General features: G+C 34.9%; 1 protein-coding gene across 1 annotated transcript; it reads right to left on the bottom strand.

Annotated features, from left to right (window-relative positions):
* Nucleotides 1-1,233: 1,233 nt before the first annotated feature.
* fam110d (family with sequence similarity 110 member D) lies at nt 1,234-15,819 on the bottom strand. The gene is made up of 2 exons (XM_052577465.1): nt 15,691-15,819; nt 1,234-5,732 (listed from the first exon to the last, which is right to left on the bottom strand). Exon 2 carries the CDS (start codon nt 5,095-5,097, stop codon nt 3,802-3,804), a length of 1,296 nt encoding a protein of 431 aa, XP_052433425.1. The 5' UTR covers nt 5,098-5,732; nt 15,691-15,819; the 3' UTR covers nt 1,234-3,801.
* Between the last annotated feature and the right edge of the window lie 9,597 nt (nt 15,820-25,416).

A 25,416-nucleotide genomic window follows, 5' to 3' on the forward strand; every position in this document is an offset into this window, starting at 1 on the left:
TTGGAGATCATTTTAGCTGAACAGCCTATCATTTTTTGCACCTCTTTATAGGTTTTCCCCTCTCTAATCAACTTTTTAATCAAAGTACGCTGTTCTTCTGAACAATGTCTTGAACGACCCATTTTCCTCAGCTTTCAAATGCATGTTCAACAAGTGTTGGCTTCATCCTTAAATAGGGGCCACCTGATTCACACCTGTTTCTTCACAAAATTGATGACCTCAGTGATTGAATGCCACACTGCTATTTTTTTGAACACACCCCTTTCAACTAATTCAACTAATTGCCCAATTGCACAGCCTTAAGAGCGTGCATATCATGAATGCTGGGTCTCATTTGTTTTCTGAGAATCTACTGAACCTACTGGTAACTTGTTTGTCACGTAGCAATAAAAAAATATACGAAAAACCTTGATTATTCTGGTTAGTCACATTGTACTGCTATTATTTTGAACAATACTGTATTTAACAACTGAGTTGTGTGTGTTTCCTGTGTGTGTTTGAAATCGGAGACTGACTAGTGTGTAATCATCAGCTCTGTGCTGGCATGCAGCGCTCACTTCAGAGTATTTAGATTTATAGCTTTACACAGTTGGACCATGCAATCACTTTTATTTCCAATGACATCATCTACAGAGTTTCCACACCTTCAACACTTGCCTGGTTTGGGAAATATGACACACCTGAGCAGCTGGCAATGATAACTGCTAAGAATTTATTTATAGAGAAACATGGATTCCCTGTGATTTTGTTTCATGCATATGCTCACCAAGGCTGCATTAATTTGAATACAAATACAGTAAAAACAGTAATATTGTGAAATATTATTGCAATTCCAAATTACTGTTTTCTATGTGAATACCTGATAAAATGTAATTTATTTCTGTTATCAAAACTGAATTTTCAGCATCAGTCTTCAGCGTCACGTGATCTTCAGATATCATTCTTATAAGCTGATATGCCGTTCAAGAAACTTTTTTTGATTATTATTCGTTTCATATTTTTGTGAAAATTGATACATGTAATTTTTCGTGATCCTTTGATGAATAGAAAGTTCAAAAGAACAATAATTATTTGAATTAGAAATATTTTGTAACTATCTTTACTGTCATGTTTTATTACTTTTGAATGTATCATGTTTATTGAATTTAATTTATTATATAAAATATTAAGCAGCAAACACATTTTCTTTGCATTCAATTAGATTATAGCGACACAAAACACAAATGCATACAGTTGTTCAGAAATAGGATTTTATTAGGACTTTCTCTGTAATATCTCTTTGGGTTGAAATCTAAATTCTTCTTTATAGAAACATATACAGATAGAATTTAAAGATGCAAGAGAGAGATTTGGGGTGCTCTGGAAGACTGAATGCATCTTGGACGTTGGGGATGAAAAAGTTTGAAAGGAAAGATCACAGTTCTTTCTCTGCAGACCGCAGTCTGACCTGTGCTTCATTTATCAGTGGTATCATAGAGATTGATTAATGCCTCCAACCGACAAAGAGAATCAGTGTCTGATTGATTCATTCAGACAGGAGGAGCTTTCAAAGGTCTTCTTCAATATAAAAACACATCAGCGTCTCCCACACTGTCTCTCGCTGTTATGTCTTCCTCTACTTTATAAAAAACACAGAAACAGCATGATCAAGTGCGTACTGAAGCATGCTTTGCCACAGGAACTGTCATTTGTATTGAGGACAAATTATCCAAAAACCATAATTTAGCATTACCGTATTTACCCATAGATGCAGTTTCACAAATGTGGTAATGAAATTGAGTAATTTGCATGTTGTAGGTATGGTAAAAGACAGCTACGGTTGTTCCAAAACCTACTGAGCGGCTACCAAGAGTACTGGTTTATCCATGACTGATCCTTAAAATGTTACCTTTGGTCCCCTTCAGAAATGAATATTCGCTGTTTAGAGCAAAATTACAAACCCTTGTACAATTCGAGTTTTGGCCAAAATCAAATTCGCACATCATGCATCCTTTTATGAAAAATGGTAATTCTTAAATGCACAGAAAAAAAAAAAAATCAAAGATGGAAGATGTGTTGTTTATAAGTGTATTTAGTATTGGGTAGCTAGTTACATTTAATTACAAAATAAATGTAACTGTAATCTGTTATTCAATTACAGTTACAAAGCGAGTTAACATATGACTATTTTCACACACATACAGATTTGATTGATTTCTTTCCCAAAATGCATTAACTGCTCTAAAATATGAGACACCAATGCTTCAGGAGTTTACGACACAGAATAGGACACATGCTTAATTGATAACTATTTTATTTCCTATTTGGGTTTATGTATATGCTTTATTATTATAATTATTTTTTAGATTAAATGGTTGTCCAAGGCATTGTTGGATTCTAGTTTCCTGCCATAGCTATGCAAAGATTTGATTTAAAAAACAGTTTCAGCTATTAAACGATTTCTTACGATTTTAAATCTGTATTTAACCTCAGAGCGAACTCAAGTCGGATTTTAAAATTTAATTATTATCATCTTAATTCTAGCGAAGAAGGATTTTGACAGTCTGATAGTAATCAGTGTTAAATACTACTGTGTTTCAAACCGATTCACAGTTTGAAACATTGTTAGAACTTTAGAAAAGTAATCAGTTACATTACTTTACTAAAGTAATTGTAAAACATTTTACATAGGGTGACTTGTAATCTGTAACCTATAACATTTCCAAAGTAACCTTCCCAACACTGAATATATTCTGTTCTGTACTGTAAAAATATTACTAAAAACACAGTTTAACCCAGTATTTCCCAAGTTATTAGCTTAGCAACATGCTAAAATCAAACTCTGTGAACGTCATTCTCTCAAGGCGGCTCAATAGGGTTTGGAACATATTGTACATCAGTACGCAGCACATTTCTTTGGCATAAGTTAATAAAACTCAAAATCTTGTTTCTTTTTAAGGCCTTGCATTTTTCTTTACATACACTCAGCGTTCAAAATATGTTTCATAGCAGGATATAGCTCCCAGATCTCTTTCTCCAATTCAGTGCATTAATATCCCCACAGGGGTCCTCTGTGTGTTTGTTCCAACGCCTGCGTTTAAGGAAAAAAGGCAACACACAAACTAAACTGGGACAGTTTGGAAATGAGGTACACATGGTTCATTTAACACTCATGCATTGGTTTCCCAACCCCAGAGAAAAAGCTTAGTGGTTTGCAATGTTAAATTATTAATCAGATGACACGTTCTTTAAGTTACGCTCAATGAATAACACTCGTTTCTAAACAGAAGTAACAGGTCAGACTCATGACACTTTCTATTTATAGAGAACAGGAGATGAAATTGCTAAATATATATCATTATTGCCCCCTACACGCTATAGTGCACTAGTCTGAAACCGTAGTGGACATGTACTCATTCAATCCCATAATGCACCGTAATAATGAGTGTACAGGCCGTGTACAATGTGAGAAATGCAGCAAATTAATTTACGAGTTTCATCAGAAGAGTCCACAGCCACATTCAGTCTTCAAATTCGCTCATTTGTTTTCACCCACTCCTTCGAGTGGACTATATTAGTAAACTAATGTTTGTAATAGTGAATGAGGTTATAGGGGGCGATTTCAACAAAGCCACAGTGTAGGTCATAAAAGGAAGTGTCGGTTTGCAGCTTCATATGTGACTTGCACAAAATAACATCAGTGTTCTCGTACTGGCTGTGAAAAGCCAAACAGATCTCTTAAATACAATGTCTCATGTGAAATAAATACAGCGTAGTTTTCCACACAGCTCCAGAAAGTCCCAGGATTGGTCACTGTGATGATCAAACGGTAGACTCTTTAGGACCCTCCTGGGCTGCGTTCTTACAGCCGTAGAGCCACTTTATGACCCGTGCATTTCTCTCAATAATGGACACACCTGTAGGAATCTGCTCGGCAAGCTCCTCCTGGAAAAGTCCTTCACCGGAGTGTCGGGAAAACTCGCTGGGCTCCGAGCCGCCGCCGCCTCCGACGCTCCTCAGTAGCAGCGAGAGCGTGTCGACTGAACTTGCCCCATTTAAAAAGTTCTCCGGTCCGAGCCTTTCCACCATATCCAGGTCCAATCCACAGTAGTCGAAGAAGCGTTCCTGCTCGGACATGGCTAGCGAACAGCGTAGTCTCAATTCCGACTTGGAGCGTTTCAAATCGGATCGCATCTGAGGAACGACTGGCTTCCATGGGTCCATGTCGTTATTGTTGGCATTCCCCGTGCTGTTTCGTAAACTGATGATCATGCAGTTTTTCAACTGCTTCTCCTGAAAACCAATGTTGTTGTTTTGTGTCTCGGGCATTGAGTGCTCTCGCTCGGATTTGCTTGATCGTCTGGTCTCATTCCCGCCATCGACAGTGTCTTTATCAATGGACCAAGACATTCGCGAATCCCCGTCTCGAGAGGAAGATCCCTTCTCCTCATTTATCACCATTTTTTGAGCCTCATTCCCACCGCTCTTTTCACGCATAGATCCCTGGAAGAGCCGTCTTACAAAGCTGTATCCCTTGACCTCTAAGTTGCCGTTGGGATTTTCTCCACCTCCACTGGGACTCTTGCACTCTTTCTTCTGTCTGTAAATGACCAGGGAGTCTGGACGCAGCATGCGTTTGCCATTGCTCCTGCGCATTATTGGCGCACTATGTGGAGCAACTAATGGAGCAATGGTCGGAGTTCTCAGAGAAGGTACGGGAGGCTTGTTTGCATTGTTGCGATTCTTGGTTTCCTCATCGGTTTCATTCCGACAGTTCTCTTTCTTGGAGTCGTCCTCATTTTCATCCCGTGGGAACAGAGGTGCAGAGAAAGGCTTCGTTTGATTTCGAGCTGGGAGGACGGGCGTTGAAGGTGTGGACACTGTGAAGCTGCGACGAGGCACCGGTGGAGGGGTCGCACAGGGAACTAACACAGGCTCCTGCTTCGTGTTGATGACCTGTTGACTCTTGACGTACTTTGCCTTGTCAGCTTCCAGTCGCTCTACGGCACTGACAGAACGTCCCCTGCTTCCGGCATCCATCTGCCTGCGCAGGTACTCAGGCCCCTTGTTTAGGAGCCGAAGTGGAGAAGGTGAACCAATGGGAGTTAATGGCTTCATTTTGGAGTTCTGCAAAAATGCATCCAACTAAAGAGGACAAAGCAGCTGCCTTGCCCCAAAAAAGACAAGGAAACTCTCTAGAGATTAAACCACTGGTTTGATGCTTCTTCAAGATCTGACGTGTCTCTGAATTTTAGGGATCTAATTATAGGATCCCTATGAATATAGATTTCTAGGCATCTGAGAATCTGTAAAGGTTTATGCAACAGACTAGCTGTTGGGATTTGCTATAATTAGTCTCGTTACTGGACGCTTTTGGAAAAGGGTTGATTCGATATCTCCATGCAATATTTATTCAGGCATTGGGATAAATGGGCAGGGCATGGGGAAATCCTTTTTCTGCAATCCCTAAATCCCAAATGAGATGTTCTCTTCACCACAGAGCATCAGAAATAGCTGCCAGTGCCTTTTTTCCCTCCTCGTTTAGTTCCTTTCTTCTCTTAATCTTTTCAGAGAAGGTCGTCTTGAAGGAAGAGCGCTAATGAGCTTGATTATTTGCTTTTTGATAGCCGTCTCTGGGTTGGGCTTCTATTGTCCTGTGTCGTTATGGTTGGGTTGACATATACAGCTGGCACCGGGGCACTTCAGAGTTTGATAGACAGAGGTCCTGTCTTTCTTCTTCTATACCTAGAGCCCTGTGAAAACAAAAACGAGTTATTTTTTTTGCATTTCTCAAGGGAGAGCCAATCTCCCAAGGCGTAGGCCATATGGCAGCATGAACAGAAGTCTCTGTAGGCCTTTGTGAGCCGATGAAGTTGGCAGAAATGTATGTCTGGGGCCACAGGCAGTGCCATTAGCTTATTCATGGACTGATTTGACTTCACAGCGCTCACCTATTGAACTAGCCCTAAATAACAGTTCACTCGTACAAATTTAGTGCATTTTAGCTTTGAATGAATATGCATAATATACATGACATAGTCTGGATTCACACTGAATGTTACACAAGGAATTTTTCCCATTTACCCTCAGATGCATTTAGAAAGTCTATTAAGGGAAACTGTGACCATGTGCATTCAGACTGCAGAGGTAATGGCCTTCACCATCAGCATTAGCTTAACCCACATGCCACATTTGCATTCCTTGAGGGCTTTGCTAAATAATGCATGACTTCGTCCATATTTTAGAGACCCCAAAATCAGCCTATTAAAAACATTTCCTTTAAGATGCACTGGAGTAGTTTTTATGATTCTGCATGGTTTTAGTCCATTAAGAATAGCACTTACAACTCAAAGAATCTGATCGCAAAGCTAGCTTAAAAACATTTTGACTGCATGGATGATTCTGTAAAGGAAGACATTCGAAACATGACACATCAAAGTGCTATTTTTATATTCCCTCGCAGGAAAAAAAAAGACAATACACAGTATTTTCAAGTGAATATGTCCTTGTGACCTAGTAAATGGGGAAAAACTTTGCTTTGTTTGCCAGTTTCACTATGAATAGCAGTCGTTTACTACAACAAAAAACAGGTGTGCTGCTAAATTCCAAGCTCTATTTTTTTCAGTAGTCAGACTTAAAGTAGGGAGGAAAATAACTGCAAAGACAAATTCTGAAGGAGAAAAAAATCCCTAAGATAAAACTACAAATACAGCACCTCTCATGTACCTCGACCTCCTCTGAAGCCCTTCACTATAAATCCAGTCAAAAGGGGAACTGCAACATTTTCCAGATGTCGGAGAGTGCGGGAAAAGCAGCCATTGTTTGGGAAAGTTCCGGGAAAGAATTCTGAACAGGTGTTGAGCATGAGATGGATCTGGATTTAGGGACTTTCAGAAAAGAAGTGAGCAACAGGAGGTACGAACTCAGAAAACACACTTATTTAACCAGTTGGGCTTTTATTTTTCGGCCTTTTGATTTAATGATATTACAAATATATTAACTGTTTTTATTAGATGAACCACCAGCCAAATAGACTTGAAATTTTGTAACAAAAAAAAAAAAACCCCGACCAGTCTTCTATTATTTTCCTTTATGTGCAATGCATAATAATAAACAAATATCTACCATCCTATATTTTTACCAAAACATTAATAAAGCCATGTAGGATCAGCCGTAAACATGCTTGAGTGACAATGCAAATCACAGTTTTGAACTGATTCATTAAAACAGATTTGGGCAATTAATGAAACTAAATCTAACACTGTTCTTGCTATTTAAGTTTAAATCAGATAAACTATTAAAACACTACTGAAACCCACTCATATAAGTTAGAAGAGAATTAGAGATACATTGTGAATATTAGTTATATTTCCAGCCCCATAAGCCAGCATCTACCGAAATATGAGTTAAGCACAATACTAATCATCAATATAATCTGTCAGGTTAATGCAATCAAAATATGGTGCACAAATTAAGCCACAGTAGTGTGTTTCATAATTAGCACGTTGTTCTTATCCTTGTCTACATCAGTTAAGTGCACTTAAGGCTATTATTGGCTTGTAAATGCATTTCCTCACTAATATAGATCTTTCCAAACCAGTGGGAAAGCCATTTGAATGCTGGATCACCGTGTTTAGGACATGAGCTAATAATAGCCTAGTTTATAGAGTAAAACACTATTAAATGAACTTCTTCACATTCACAAAGTTTCCCCCAAAACTAACATTCTAAACAATAAACTGAAATTAAATAAATAAATACAAGCTATTTTATAGCTGTTTTACAAAATTATTTTGCATTGATCTGAGATGATTTGATTCAATCTGATTTGGTTCAATTGATTCATTCAAGAGAACCACATCAATCAACTTATTTAATGTAAACTTGATTTGATTTGCAAGCTCATAACTCATCTAAAATATAGCGTCTAACACAAAATAAAGATTTTTAAAAGCAAAATGTCTCTGTTTAGCACTGATCTGAGATCTGTCCCACATCCCCTTATGAACCAAAAATATATTGCAGTGTGTTGGAAAATATCATGTAATATATTAGGCATGTATTCTTATACATATTTATTTTTTCCAATATATTGCAATATATTGAAAGCGGCAATCATTTGTATATTTTGCAATATATTATATAATATATGTATCATCAATATATTATTAAATGTATTCAAATATATAAAATACTAGAAAATAAAAAGGGAAAATAATATATTACAATATATCACAATATATTTTAAGAAATATATTGGTATATTTCGTAAGGGTCACTACAGTCGTTTCACGTGTTCACAGCATCAGCGAGAGCATTTGCTCTTTTATCGTGCACTGTATTACTCTCTTTGGCTTTAAAGAGATAAAATTAGTGACATGAATCGCCTGTGCTCCTCTCTCTTTTGAGGGCTGAACTGCCCAGTAATAGCAGTGGCTCTCGAGGGCTTGTAATTAACCCCTGCTAATCCAGCCTCCTCTCATCTCACTGGCTTTCATGCTGGTATGTCTTTGCGTCTCGGTGAAGTTGGTGGGCAGACCGTCTGCCTGCAGAGGAGGCCAAAACAGTCGTCCAACAAGGTCAGAGAGAAAACAGATGTTTTCTGTCAAGCTGCATTTAAAGCCACGATCTACTGTAGAGTAGCAACACGACCAAAAAAAGACAGTCTTAACCCATTTGACTAAATATATTGAGCTTATTTATGGTTTAATATCCTGATATATGTTAGATTACGAATGGAAAATGATTCAAACTGCCTATAAAGTTTAAAAGTCACATAAACAGCATATGTTATTTATTTATGTGTGTGTGTGTGTGTAACATTTACTGGGACACTAAACCTTTCATGATGTACATCATAGGGCTGCTCGATTAAAAATAATTCATGTTCATGGTTATTTTATTGAGATCACAATTATTTGATTACACAGCAATTTTGAAACATCATGCATTTATTGAACTTTAAATAAATCTTTTTAAAAGTGGATTTCCTTAATCTTTTAGTCAACTGAAAAACAAACAAACAATTAAAAAAACAATAATAATTATTAAATTAGTTAAATAATAAATTAAATTCATTTAATTGTATATAGATTAAATATTTAATTAATATGAACTATTAAAATAATAATAATAATAATAATGAAAAAACTTATTTTATATATAATTATTATATATTCTTATTTTATTTACTTTAATATAAATGCTTCACTGATTGTTTTAGAAAATAATAACAATAATAATAACAATAATAATAATAATATGCAAAAATATACTTCATAATCTTAATAAAACTTTTTTTTTTGTCAAAATAAATTTTAATTCATGAATTTAAAAATGGTTAAATATTCCAAATATCCCATTCCATTAGAATGTTGTGGAATAATGTAACACTTCCAATCCAGGCAATAAAGCATATTATTTATAGTCCATGCCATAAACTGAAACAGAAAGTTATTGCATCCAGTTGATAAAACTTCAACGCTCCTAATTAAAAGCACACGCAAACAGTGCAGAATGTGTCTGTCCCACCCAGTCTGAGCAGCCTAATTACATTTAAAGGTCCCGTGTTGGACTCCGATATAAAACCACAAAAGGCTCAGGACGTCCGTCACAGACCAGCTCCTGCATTATTTATCGGCACAGACAATAGAGGCCTCTGGCTGTGGAGATAAGAGGCTGGACTGAATGCTGCGGCTCATTAGAAAGAAAAACAGAGAGAAAGAAAACACGTGACAATAAAACTCAACAGACACAAACACTCTCCGCACAAAGGCAGAGGTAGCATACATCTCCTGAGTGCTATTATGCAGTTGATGTATGATGGTGGAGGCTGGACGGGCGTACGGGCCACAAAAACATGACAGACCCCCCTAAACCCTCTCCAAATTATGAGGTGGACACTTAACTGACCCGGTGGGCATCTATTGTCATTCAATGTGAGCCGGAGACTTGATGGGCGACCACTGCAGACAAATGGGCACCATTTACATCAGCTATTAACAACATCACTGATCAGGGATGAATGCAGGTGTAAATGTAGATTTGATTATTTAAACCAAATTTGCAGGTTGTCAGAAAATGCACGTGATCAGATGAGTCTCAGAAAGCCTTCAGGAACATATTTCATCTCGAAAGTCAAAAAAATGAAACAAGAAAACGAGAACAAAATGTTGTGTATTATAATTATATTGTGCAAATATTGACCAGAAAGCTATTTATACCTGCAGTAGGTTGAGCTTTTTATAATTTTCATTAAAAATATTAACAATTACCCTTAAGTTTTCATTATTGGAATAAAAAGAAAAAAAAGGAAAAGCAAACAAAGTTCTCCCATTATTGTTAATTTATTAGTTGTAGTTCAATTGTAAGAAAATGTATTTGTTGCATTAAATTTAATGTTAATTTTAAGAAAACAAATATGTCCATATATATTAGTTTTATATAATTATTTATAATTTATATAAAATAAAATTAATTACTTAAATTAAAATATTTATTTTATTTTATTTTTGAAGATTATTTTTTTTTCTATGTGTTATTCACCAGATCATATTTCTAATAAACTTTCTAATAAATCTAGAATTGTATTCTATGAATATTGTTGAGTCTGTGACAAGCCCTTTGGATAAAACATCTGCTAAACCAATAAATGTTAATGTGTAGTTAAAATGCAAATGTGTCCTAAACAACAACAACAACAACAAAAGATGGCATAATGACCTATCAATTAACCATTAAGGAAAAAGTTTAACTTTAAACAATATTCTTCCTGTATCATAACAGCTTGATAAATCAAATATAAAAAAACAAGAATTTATTTAAATTTTCACTAAAGTTTCCAAAAAGTGCTCTGATTCAAAAATGTTCTCCCTGTTGTTTCATTTATTTCAGGCTTTACAGGGTTAAGATGTTGTGTTAAGGCGTTCACACATCACATCAGTGGACTTTACCCTACTTTTCCATTAGTTACATCATAAACTGCTTTGGTTCTTTCTTTTTTTCACACCGCAGAGGCCTGATAAAGAGCTATAAATTTCACCAGAGTAAAACAGAATATCCTCCTGTGAATGTGGACCTGGCTTCTCCATCTAATCCATTCATGAGAGCCGGAAAGTTCAGACAGGAAGTGAAGGAGTTGCCTTGAGAAGTGCTAAAGGTTGTGCACGTCTATTATAGTAAAGGAAAAACACAAAGGGGCATGGAAACCACTTACTTTTCCTGAGAGAAAATGTTCAAGATTTGTCCATGCAATGACAGGAAAGGCGAGGTGCCCAAGCTTTACAAAACCTGTTCCCGAGGACTAATGTGTGTGTGCATGTGAATGTGTATTTAATATACATATATCTAGCCTATGCATGCTCATCTGTGTCTAACTGAGAATAATCTGATCTACATGCAGCATTTCAAGCATTCACAAAACTGAGTTTTATGAACTGCCTAAAGTAAAGAGCAAGCACAAACGCTGATCAGATTACATTACGGATCATTGGGAAGGTTAAGTCTTAACTTGATTGCCATAATCTGATCACAAGTGATAAAGTAGTTGAGTTTATTCCAGTCAACACATTAACCAGTCTCTAGTTCCCTCAGATAAAGCTGCTGTGGTCCGGCTGTTAGTGTGATGTGCCAGGCTCATGTTGAGGTCACCACAGACTCAAGTGTTAAAACAAGTGTGACTTGTGGAAGGGGTCGGGGGTCGGGGGTGATGGGGTGATGGGGAGGGACGCATGACCCCTCCAGTCGTCCTGTCTAACAACAAACCATCAAATGTCATGCACCACAACAATCCTGCACCATGTTTTCACTCTATGACAGCAAATGACACAAAACACTACCAGAGATATTGCATTGATTATCCATTGTGACCTCAATCCAGCAACTGCCACACAAAAACACTTAACAAATCAATATATATATATATATATATATATATGTATAAAACCTTAATTTAACCAGGTTGTAAATTTATCAAATATTATTATTTTTTATTAATAATTTTTAATAAATTATTATTACTATTGGTAGTAGTAGTAATATATACATTATAATAATTTATGAATATTATTTTTTATTTTATGTATATTATACGTACCTTAGATTTACTTCCTAGTTAAATAACTGTTATGGTTAAAAATATTTGAATAAATTAAATTGTATAAATAATTTATTGCTATATGTCAATATGAAAATGTAAGAAAAAATTGTATTATAACTTATATATATATATATATATATATATATATATATACACACACACACACACACACACACACACACACACACACACTGTAAATAACAGTGAATATAACTATATATAATTTATTTATTTGTTTTTATAGCATATTTTTGTTCTATTTACAATAAAATTAAGTTAATAAATAGTTTAAACAAATGACTTCAATATAAATATTTATGAAAAATATCTCATTATTAATATGTACAAATATATACTACCAATTTAACTAAAACAAATTTAAATTTTTCATTTTAATTAAATTGCTTGTATTTATATGTGTGGTTTTATTTGTATAAAAGTGCCTGCTAAACGAATAAATGCAAATATCCAAAAATAACCAATAGTGATCCATTCTCTCATTCTCTTTTCTCAACTTAAAGGAAGCATTTATTGCTCACATATTGCTCTTTCATATCTCAGATCTTGAAAGAGTCGTTCCTTTACTGCTGAACTTAAAAATAAAGCGCAAGCCAGACTCACGATCACTCACTTTCTACCTAAAAAAGCCACGTGATTCCCTGCTGTTTCCTCTTGCTTCACAGCCTCCGCTGAACCTGTCAGCTGTCCTCTCTCATTAACCGCTAGTCTGGCTCGTTGGTCACAAACAGGCCCAAAGTGCCACAGAAATAGCCCGTAATCTCCCCTCACTCCAGCGAAGGGAAAGATCAGTGCACACCGGCGCTGTCAGAACGATGTCTACAGGCCCCTCATGTGCCACGAGAGATCCAGGAGGCATGAGCCGGGGACAATTAACGGGATGTGTGACTATCAGCGACCCGCTCCCACAGCTGTCAGGCGTCCCGTGAGCATCATAGCATCAGGTTGTCCATTTAATATTAATAGTGCAGTGAGTAAATAAATCATGAAGGGACAAATCATATAGGGACTAGTTTGAGGAACCTTCAGCCTCTAATTAGTAACCCGAGCTTCATGCTGTTAACACGCAGCCACACATTAACACTATAGATGTGATTATTTCTTAGGGGGAAATGATTGTATACGTGATTGCACTTGAGGAGAAAATGCAAGGCTGAAAGAAGAGCAACATTTGGGCTTTTGATAAAACAAACAGCTGTGTGCATGAAACACTTGAGACTGATGTGGTCACACTGAGACGATAGAGAGAAGTGTGTTCCCTACATAGGGTTCACTTCCAGAGCGGCGTGGGCTTCCTTTCAGCCGATCGCATGAAAACTGACAAAGGTCACTGCATGAAGCCTGTGGGCTTCTCTCGTGTGTTATGAGCGTCCGTCTGCCCCAGTGCTTTCACATTTATTCATCTCAAAGCAGCTCAGGTCTGCTGCAGAGCTGATAATATAGATCTAGATCTGTTATATAAATAATATACGAACATAAAGAGAGAGAGAAAAATATGCATAAAAAATATGAAATATATCATTGAAAAAAAATTAATAAAAATAGAAAATAGAGATAGTTATTTATACACACACACACACACACACACACACACACACACACATAATAAAATCGTATTAAATGTATTCATATAAATATATTCATCTTGTCATTGATACACTCAGATGAAAATATATATGTAAAAAAATAATATACATTTATAAAATTATTAATATATAAGAAATGTTATTTATATTTGAAAACATATGTATGTGTATATGTTATATATATATATATATATAAGCACACACATATATAGCTACATTAAATAATAATAAAGAAATATATATAATACATATATAAATATGAAATACTATATATAAGTGTATATATTAAAAATGTAATATAATAAATATTATTAAAAATATGCAATGTATTATTATTTATTCATATATTCATTGCAGGGTGTGAAAGTGTTTTTCAACACTTCAGATCTAATGTCCCAAGGCCTGGTCTGACACTGTTAAAAAGTGTGCATTAAAGCATGCTAGTAGCTTTTGGAGTGAACGTCTATGGCCGTATTTTGGGTCATAATTTGGATCTTATGCATTCAGCAATATATCAAAGACTTTACTGTAGTTTGCGAGCAGATATTAGACCTCAATAAACATAGATAATGACAGGCTGCAGAGGAGCATCATGCTGATGTTTACATTTCACATGCATCGGTGCGTCAGAGAGATGACACCGCCACAGACACGTGTTTATCCTCTTTTGGGTTTGGAAGACAATACACCAGTATGAAGAGACCTCACTTATGGTTCAAAGACAGGTGAAATCTCTGCGTTTGGTCTAGTTCTTGAGTGTTTAGACTGGTTCTCAGTGGTTAATTCTGCTGACTCTGTGGAAAGTTAGTGCATGGTTTGCCACCTAACCTATAAAGCCCTTTAGTGGGGGAGGGCTGTGAGCATTAACCATCCATTAACTCCAGAAACTATGCTATAAATCCATACAAATTGAGAAAAGACTTAAATAGTAGTACAACTGTGTCTGTTTGGCTTAGTGGAGTTTTATTAGGCTACTGTATCTGTCATTTCCAAAAACACATGTGGTCACCTCACTTTCCTGAAGTGGAGTCTGTTCTTTTGTTTAAAGCTTCTGTTACAACACCAACCCAACCATTTAACACTCTTGCACTGTGTAAACTTTGGGTATTTAAACTTTTATAAAATTTCCTAGTCTAGTGTAAATGAGAGAAGAGTTCATGCATAGTGCATCAACAATTTCCACTCTGAAAATGTATTGTTTTGGTCAATATATTAAAAGTCAGCATCCTGACTAAACTGTATGAATGATTTGGTACATCCTAGTAATTTCTTCGTGTCATTGAGTGCACGAATTTATGGGAATTTAGACTTATTATTGCAATTCGGTTTGGTTCCGCTAGAGGCGCAATAATCGCACACTGTACCTTTAAGAAAAAGATTTAAATCTTCAAAAACTTTAAATACATAAAATTACATTAAGTTAACGACCAGCCAGACTAAAGAAAGTACTAAAGACTCTACATTCACACTTATAAAGAAAAATAAAATAAAATCAATCATTATAATGTAAAATGTACACATGCTCATATGCAAATTTACTAAAGCAACAAATCGCTTCGTTTACTAAACTATCATCTTTACTCCATTAATGTTGTTTCAAAACATTTTCTGTATGGCAATTTCTCATTTACAAGAAGAAAAAAACATCCTCACTTCATCCATTAAGGCTACCACTCTTATAAAAAGCACAGAATTTACAATTTGTACTTTGCTCCCAAAATAGCAGTCTAGTATATCCAAATAAACCTAACTAAAATCTGCAGTGATATCAATTATCAAGCCTACCGGAAACAAATCATATCCAAACTGAACTTAAAATGCGATAAAAAAAAAAATGAAAATAACAGTTTATATTGAATGAACGGTGTTGTTTCAAACTAAAGCCGTTTGTTTACACATGACGAGACGAACACGAAAATATAACAAAATAAATGACGCGAATAAAATAAAGTCGCTTAATGCATAATGATGTGATCGGATGTTCTTCACTAGTGCTCGATTTGCTCTTACCGTGTGTCGTGCTCTCTATGCAGAAGTGAAAGCTCCGGTAATCTCCGTGTGCTGTCTCACCGTTAGTGAACTGAACTGAGCGCCGGAGGAACGGGGCGCGCGCTCGTGGATGCGCCGGGATCATCCCACTGTGGGCGGGCAGGTATGAGTGTAAACTGAGCCCTCCACAAACACCACAGCAGAGAGAGAGAGCTAGTTTGGGGGATTGACCTGAAACTTGAGGCATCAGTGTTTAAAGAGGTAGATTTATATCTGTTTATCGCTGACATGCATTGTGCGACAAAAATATCAAGCCAAAGATAGACGTTTTAATAACCCTGTTGAGTATATTTCACAGGGTACGTTTGTTTTTAAAAGTCACTTTCAATGGAGAAGTTAAGTGGTGAGTACAACTTAACATTTTCAGCGTTATTTCCCTGAAAAAAAAAGAAAAGAAAAAAAGATTGAGTTCATTGAACGCAAGATGATCTTTTGTGGCCTTATTTAGCATGATTTGCCACTATATGCTTTGGATCCTTTTTTAAATAAAAAAGTATCTAATATCTAAAAAGTATATTAAATTATAAACCTAGTTTGAGGACATAATTCATTGAAACCTTTTTTATTATTATTAATACCACAATGAAACAGGTGAAGATCAGAACAAAAATAAACAAACAACCATATGTGGGGATACAGTAAGGTAATTAAAAATACAAACATTTTACAATCATTAAAAAAAAAATAATAATTAATGCATTTTTGGCTAACACTCTGACAAACGTTCTTCTGACTTCCGTTAATAGAACATTCGTTCAAGGTTATATAGTAATTAATAATGTTCTCAAAATCACAAAAAAAAAAAAAAAAAAAAAAAAAGTTTTTTGGTTGTTCATGGACATTTTCCGTCTAACATGTTACACGATAATAAATAATAAAGAACAAAAACATTTAGAAAACTGACTTTTCAACATTCGGAAATGTTAAAACGTTTTTAGACAATAACTGTTGGTGTCTTTTTAAAAGACAATTAGGCCTAGCACATTTCCTGCAGTTGGAACATTTACATTTCACAAAAGAAGTTTTTTAGATTTAAAATGCTAAAACAAAAGATCTAGAGATGAAAATAGATTTTTAGTGAATATTGAACGTAATAAGAACGGACTTCACATATCAACTAAAAATCACCAAAAACCCTTTTGATTAAAAGTAAATGATAAATAAAAGTAAATGTAGGTCTGAGAAAAGAATGCAATGGCATTCAGACATTTGAACTGTCCAAATACTTTTCAGCATCACTTTCCATTTCTATTTGTGCATATTAATGCATTAGCACAACCTCTTAAATCTTAAGATTGTATGGTGGAGGGTTTTGTTTTTTGGCCTGTGATTTTGTCAGCATGCAGTCACAGGAAAATTTTATAAATTACAGTCAGAAATGTGCATCTATCTAATCACCTAAATATAGATTGATCTTTTTTTGTTTTGCACAAAACTCACTCCTCCTTAGCATTCAAGCTGCAAATCTCTAAGGTGAATAGATAACTGTGGATAAATGGATAACCATGATAAGCTATCAGCACTGGCTCTTCTTCCAGAAAACATTACTCAGAAAGCCTCACGAGCTCAGCGCTGATTTACCGTCTATGTCTGAGTCTGTTATTCACTCGGTAATGAAGAGAGCATTAGGATTCAATGCATCAATGTGTTAATGTTGTTGTGATGACGGTACAATGAGCGCCCTGCAGGGCTTTGGTCTGGAGACTCTGAAAATAGTGCGTGGATGCATTTACTAATTTTTAGTTTATTATTCATTTCTAATGGAGCATTCACTGCAATCCATGGTTATTATAGTCAACTAACACTGAAACCATGAAAACTGTTGTTACTTCAAATAAAATATAAAAAAAATAACCCTTTTTTTTTATTTCAGCTAGTTCCCAAAACAACATTTCTCATTTGTATCTAGGAATAATTGACCAAAAAAGTCAAATGTAATCACCCTCAGGACATCAAAGATGTAGGTGAGTTTGTTTCGTCATCAGATTTGGAGAAGTTTGGATTCATTACATCACTTGCTCACCAATGGATCCTCTGCAGTGAATGGGTGCCGTCAGAATGAGAGTCCAAATAAAAACATCACAATAATCCACACCGCTCCAGTCCATCAGTCAATGTCTTGTAAACCTAAGACAAAATACAAGTCCATCTCCTGTTTTCTCTCACATCAAAATCCACCCACCTATTTGTTTTGGACTGTGCTTGATCTGTGCAGATTTCTCTCCTGATTCAGACCTGATGAATTTTTCACTGGAGGAAGCATTATTATAGATCGAGGACTGCAGATCTGGCTTCTCAAGAAGACATTAATAGATGAATTGTTTGTGGATTATCTTGCATCTAACACTGTTATTCCCTATTGTGTTCTTTTCATTTATTATAAATGCTTTACTTTTCTACTTGCACGGTGTTATGCTAACTGAGACTTATCACAGCACTTCCATATAATTGCTCTTTTGTTGGTTTTGCTTGCTTCTATCGTCCTCATTTACTAGTCTCTTTAAAGCATCTGCTAAATGCATAAATGTAAGAAACAAACTCATCTAGATCTTGAATGGTCTGAGGGTTCATTTGTGGATGAACCTTTAACTCTTGATGTAAAAATAACTAAAAGTCAAACTGAAATAAAAATGAACTTTAAATCAAATGAAAAATAAAAACGTACTCAAAATATTAAAAGAAAAAATGCATATGCAGTAGTACAGCACCTATCGTTGTTCAGTGGTCTGGATTCTCCGCAGTACTTTAGTAAGAAGAAACCCAACACCGTTTAACCCTGGTCCTGATACCACTGACCCCTGTCCTAAACCCGGGGGACCCTGGAAACCAGACTTCCTGCAGGCCACCGTGTGTGTGGGGTGCCAAGAGCCTGACCTGTTCGACGCCTCCCCGAGGGATCGAATAATCTATTTAACGTCAGCCGTACACAGCAGGTGACGAAATCTTGTGTAATTCACGGTGCCAGACAGTGAAAATCGAGCAGTGCTAATCTCTTAGATGCTGTCGTGATCACGTAGTGCTTTCAGAATAATGTTTGACATGGACTGAGAGGCCCAGTGTGTTCATGATTAGCTGATGAAATGCTACTGGACTCTGTTTTGTTCTTATTTCTCAATAGGCAATTTGTGATAAGATTAGTGGTCGACTAATATGAGATTTTCAGTTGCTGAATGTGAAACTGATATCTAGAGAAAAATGTGCCAGTTAGACAATTATAATATCTTGCACTGTGAGTTTACCTCTTATTTAGAGCACTTTTTTTTCATCCAGAATTGAATTCAATTTGATTTTATTTGTATAGTGCTTTTTACAATTCAAATCATTGCAAAGCAACTTTACAGAAAATTCAGTTTCTACAATGTTTAGTAGTAGCTTAGCAGTGGTGACTGTCAGTTTATGTGCATGTGGCAGAAGTGTACAGACAAAAATCTATTAAATACACAATCAAACTGATTATGAACACTATTGACAGCAATTATATACGATGCAATCAAACTTATAGAAAAATGTGTTAGTTCTGTATGTTGTTTCAGGGTTAGCATCATCTGAGGCATTAGCATCATCTCTTCTCATGTGTTCTGGATCCTGACTGGAGCTTGTGTAAATCCTAGTTATCACGGGATGGAAATCCCAGAAGAAACAGAGAAACAAATAGAGACATCATTCGCGTAGCTGCTGTTCCAACAAAGTAAAATCAATTAGTTTAACCCGAGCTAAAGCATAATAATGTGCATTTGATCAGATACATCTGCAGTCACAAATTATGAGATGCATTATTCGAATGCTTGGCGAAAGAGATGCGTTTTTAAACAGAGAGAGTGTGTCTGAACCCCGAACATTATCAGGAAGGATATTCCAGAGTTTGGGAGTCAAATATACGAAAAGCTCTACCTCCTTGAAAAATGCATTACACTAGCAACCATCCAGAATATTTTAACAACCACACAACATCCAATCAACCATGTAGAGTAACATAACCGTGGTCCATTATCAGCCATTGACAAACATTTAAAATAGCCAAATATTGTCTAATATATGAAAATATAATTATAGTAATAATGTACACGTCTCTGTATTATTGCTGTGAACGTGCACATATGTACACGCTCGGTTCAGGTCAAGATTAATGACACACCTTCAGGGCAGGAAGTCACAGTAAACCCAGCTTCCTGTCCCGTTTGCGTCCGTGTGTTTGAAGCATACGGTGACTATTAGAGGATCAAGTACGTAATCACACAGACCGATGGATGGGGTCCGGATGGGGTTCATTTACTTTTGCTAAACAGCCTTTTAATCAGTGAAACAGACTGTTACCTGAGCATGTGCCCGCTGCTCCGGATCCATGTGTACAACATCTGGGACTTCACACTTTTGGACTGGAAATATGGCAGCTTACCTAATAAATTAATCTTGCTTTCTAGCAGCCAAGATCTCCAAAAGACAGGAGAAAAACATGCTTAATTAGATGGTGAAATCTCACAAAACAGGTCACATTTCAGTCCAAAAAAAAAAAGAAGAATCCAAAGTGTTTTACATGAATGTGATTAAAATGTTCACACAAGCTACATACTGTAGGACACTAAAAATAACAATAAAAAGCATTTGTCTTTGCCTTTTTTTATTTAATGCATTTTAATTTGTTATACATTTTTTAAATATCTTAAAATAAAATAAAATAAATCATGTTTTTAAAATGATCTACAAAAAGCACTAATCATAATACAATTTAATAATCATACATTTGCTAGATTGAAAACGTATTTTACGATATTCCATCGAAAGCAGGCAACATTACAATCCAAAATAAAAGAAAGAAAAAGCTAAAAATAGCTAAATAAATATGTGCATAATATATTTTCATGTTTTAATTTTTAAGCCCTAAAAGGAGCTTATTTACAGCTTAAAATTTTACAAAATCCCATATTTTCAGCGTGGTCTCATTTGAATTCTATACAAAATATAATTTAACAATGAGAAATTTGCTGAACTGAACACTTATTGTACAACATTTTCTCAAAAGCAGGTCATATTTAATTGAAATAAATAAGCTAAATAAGAGAATAAAAATAACAAAAAGTAAGAAATAAAAATGCATTACATCTTTATTTTATATCTTTTATTTGTTTTGCATTTTTTATGTCCTAAAACTTGCTTATTTACAAGTTTAACTTTTATAAAGCCCCATATAATTAATGTGATCTAATTTAAAAATCGAATAAATATAATTTAATAAGACATTTGCTGAAATAAAAATGTATTTTACCAGGATTCTCATGAAAGCAGGTCACATTTCACTTCAAAATAAAGGAATTAAAAACAAATGTTGCATGAAGAATATGAAGCGTTGTGCATGTTTGCATACGTTTGTCAACTTATTTCTTTCTTTTGAATTTGTGGTTTCGACAAGTTTTCTGAGATTTACCCAGACTGTATATATTTGTAGTTTTGAAACTGGTTGGTTTCAGCTCGGAGTATCTCAGTTTGTGCATAAAATGTGGATCCTGAAGCCTCTTCTACCTTTCCCTTTGCCCTGACCTTTGACCCCCACCCTCTCTACCAACCCCATCGTGTTTAGAGTCTACATCTGGTCTGGAGCTGCGTGCCCTCTATGCTGTTTTGTTTAGGGCTCGTAATCTCTCAGTTCAGACACAAGCACAGAAGACGATCCTTCTTCACGTCTGAGAGCTGAATTGTTGACTTCAGCGGTCTGTGTTGTTTGGTCTGGACTTTCAGGGTTTTGACTGATGCTGATTTGAGCGATAGAGAGGACTTTTATCTGTCAGTTTGAAATCTTCAGAAAATCATTCTAATATGCTGATTTGCTGCTCGGGAACCATTTCTGATTATCAATGTTGAAAACAGCTTCATATTTGTGTGTTATATTTAATTTTTCGGGATTCTTTGATGAATAGAAACTTCAAAAGAACAGCGTTTATTGGAAACATTGTAAATGTCTTACTGGCTTTTTCTTCACTTAATATTTCTCAGTCTAGGTTTATTTTTAAACTCAACTTTTGAGCACTCCTACCACTTTTACTCTAATACGTTTGATTAAAACCACACTTTTTAATCTTGATTTATTATCTGCACTCCTTATGAGTGTTTTCTACAAGAGTTGCTGTATCTCTGCCAAAACTCTTTGCCAAAGTCTACATCTAAGCTGTAAAGTTTGATAACGCGAGCTGGCTTGGCAAGACATCAGACAGATATCAAAAGTGTCTTTATCACAGATATCACTTTATCACTTTTTTATGAGAAAAGCAAGCTTCATCTATTGCTTCCACAGGAGCACACTCTCAAAAGGTTTCCTCTGGATGACAAGCAAACTGCTTTTTTATCTTTTGTCTGTGAATCTTCACTTTACATACTATAATTCATTCATTTGCAAAATAATTAAGGTTTAAAGGAATATATCACATATACATAAACATTAGTTGTACATGTCCTCACCCTCAGGCATCCAAGATGTAGATGAGTTTGTTTCTTCATCAGATTTGGAGAAATGTAGCATTGCATCACTTGCTCTGAAAGTGAATGGGTGCCGTCAGAATGAGAGTCCAAACAGCTGATAAAAACATCACAATAATCACATCACATCACTCCAGTCCATCAGATGATAACATCTTGAAAAGACTAAAGTTGCATGTTTGTAAGAAACAAATCCATCACTGAGTTTTTTTTTTTTATTTCAAATTGTTGCTTCTGGCTACAATGTAAAAGAGTCCATAATCCAGTTTGAAAAGTTAATTTTCCACTTCAAAATCCAGCCACATAATTATTTAGAGCTGTTTTGTTCTGTATACAGTTAAACGTTTGATCAATGCAGATTTGGACGAGATGGCTTTTTCACTGGAGGAAGCATTATTATGAATAGAGGGCAATTTTAGTAACATGGATGTGTTTCATCTTTTGTCTTCTCCAGATGTTAACTGATGGACTGGAGTGTTGTGGATTATTGTGATGTTTTTAGCATCTGTTTGGACTCTCATTCTGACGGCACCCATTCACTTTCAGAGCATCCTCTGCTGAGACACTGATGCAATGCTACATTTCTCCGAGTAACAAACTCGGCCTGACTTCATGTTAAGCAGATGTTAATTTCGGGTGAACTGTTCCTTAAATCGAGTTGTTTAAATGATGCAGTTGCCATTTGTTTCAGGATAAAATTAATTATTATCAGTGAATTCCCGCTCAATATATTTAGACTTTGTTGGTCTGTTTGACATGTCCCATTGTCTTGTCTTTCTCCGGTGGCCTCTGGTCTTTGTGCAGATCAGGAAACACATCCTCGGCTTCCTTTCTTCCATCAGCCTGATGTTCAGATGTCTCTGTGTGCAGGTGAAAGCCCTCGGAGAACCTTCACCACCTGTTGCGTTTCCAAAACACGCTGCTAAGTGGACAAGAGATTGGGAGATTGCAACATGTTCTTGTGAATGTGCATCCAGTTTCTCCTTTTCCTTCACTGGTGCATGACGAGCTGCCACCTTCTTCAGCGTTTGGTTCTGAATGACACAAAACACAGGAATATTGAGGGTTGTTTTAGGATGGCATGGATGTGCATGTCACAGTCATGCATGGCTTGTTGTGATGTTTTTAGTGTGAATTATTGCAGACGAATTTAAAGTCCATAGGAAATGCAATTATTAATTGTAATTTCTTCTCTGTTATGACATATATCTGAGTAAATTGGTTTCTCAAGGAAGAAAAATATTTTTAGAGTGACCACAATATACTTTTTAAATGATGTAATCTACATTTTAATATTTTTTTATTAAATTGTAACAATTTTTATCAATATAATTTTTATAATTTTTTACTTTTTTATATATATATTCTAACCCCCAACCCCCCACCCCACCAATTTAAATTAATTAAATTCAATTACATTTTAATTATTTTATTTTTATTTATTTACAAATGTAATAAAATTACTTTATATTTAATATACGTAAAATATAATTTTTAAAATATATTAATTTTATTGTTGTTGTATGATTTTTGGCCCTTGAATTAAAAAATAATAATAACAATGTTTAAGGATAAATCATTTATAATAAACACTACCAGATTCCCATCGGAAATAAGAATTGTATTATTAAATTATTAAAAATATTTGTTTTTAAGATCTAATTGAAAATTATATTTTTTAAATAATAAAAAATATATTATTTAAATATTTAAATGTATTTTATTTAAATTACTAATGAATGTAAATTAATTTAAAATAAATTTAAAAAATGTCTGTTATTTCAGTTATATATAATATTCAGTTTAATCTCTTAACTAATGTGGTCATACCGCTAAATATAAAATAAATAGCCAAAGTGCAGTTTGAAATCCATCTGTCTGTCTTTGATGTGTGTTCAGATTGAGTGTGTATTTCATGATCTGTTCGTCACGCTCACGTCAAAGTGTTGCAACACTCGTAATTCTTTTGTTCTGTTTCTCAGGGAACACATTTATTCCATTCCAAGGCCTTTTGAGTCTTAATTATAATCACATTGACTCTGATTCAAACCACGCTGTATGACGGGGTCAGAAAGCTTTGAGGTTTTGGGGGTGAAGCGGTTCTTATGTAACCTCAGGGCTCGCTGTGACACGCTGGTTAGGTTTAGAGAGGAGGGGTGGATTCGGACTGCTCCCCTGCCTGTTGGTCAGTGTCTGTGTTGGACTGTTATAATGTATAATGGGGTTCTTTGATGGACCTTTAGGGCTGTTTTAGGGCAGAAGGTCACAGGATGGACCGGCCTGCGGAGTAATGCTGCGTGACAGCCTTCCCATCATGCCGTGCTTTAACTCTACACTGAGGGAATCAGAATCGACCCTTGTATTTTGGGAATGTATTATTATTATTATTTTACTTATATTAATGTATGGGAATCTGTATATCCTCTTCTGTAACTGATCACCATTTTTAATCTTTTTTTAATCTCACTCTCTTTATTTAATCTTTTATTGCCTTTAATAGGTTATTTTAAATATTTTAAATATGGTATGACAAATTAATTAAATGTGAATTATTTAATTTTATTTAAATGATTAGTAAATGTAGTCATTTTTTAAATTAACTTTAGATTTTAAGATATGTAAAAAATATATAATATTGCAATTTTATTATTAAAATTTGAAATTTTGTATCAACATTAAGATTTATAAAAAAAAAATGTAGTGTAATATATGATTAAGTGCTTATAGTCACTGTTTCTTGTAGGTTTTTCACTATTTTTAATCACCATTTGGACTTAACTGATTTATTTTAAATGGTCCTCTGGTGTGATGGTTTTTTTATGTAAAATATAAATGTATTTTATTTTATTTAAATTAATTTATGCATGAAATTTTCATTTAAATTAATTTAAAATAGTAAATATAATGTGCTATTGTTTATATTTAAAATTATAAATATAATATCTTAATTAATTAATCTGGCCATGCTAATAATTATAAAGCAAATGGCAGGTTAGGGTTTTCACTATTTTTATTCACCTATACTACTTTACAGTTTTGATAAATTCACTTGTTCATTTTAATGGTTCCTGTTGTGGCAAATAAAAAACGTTTTTTTTTTATAAATTACTTATGAATGTAATTATCATTTCAATACATTTAAAATTGAAAATATATTTAAAAGATATTAAATGAAATAAAATTACAAAAACAATCTCCTAATTGATGTGGTCATACTAA

This window comes from Carassius gibelio, chromosome B16 (genome assembly GCF_023724105.1).
Source record: "Carassius gibelio isolate Cgi1373 ecotype wild population from Czech Republic chromosome B16, carGib1.2-hapl.c, whole genome shotgun sequence".
Lineage (NCBI taxonomy): Eukaryota > Metazoa > Chordata > Actinopteri > Cypriniformes > Cyprinidae > Carassius > Carassius gibelio.

Bases quoted from the DNA above. Each gene is read 5' to 3' on its own strand.
- fam110d (XM_052577465.1), bottom strand. From the start codon at position 5,097: ATGAAGCCATTAACTCCCATTGGTTCACCTTCTCCACTTCGGCTCCTA.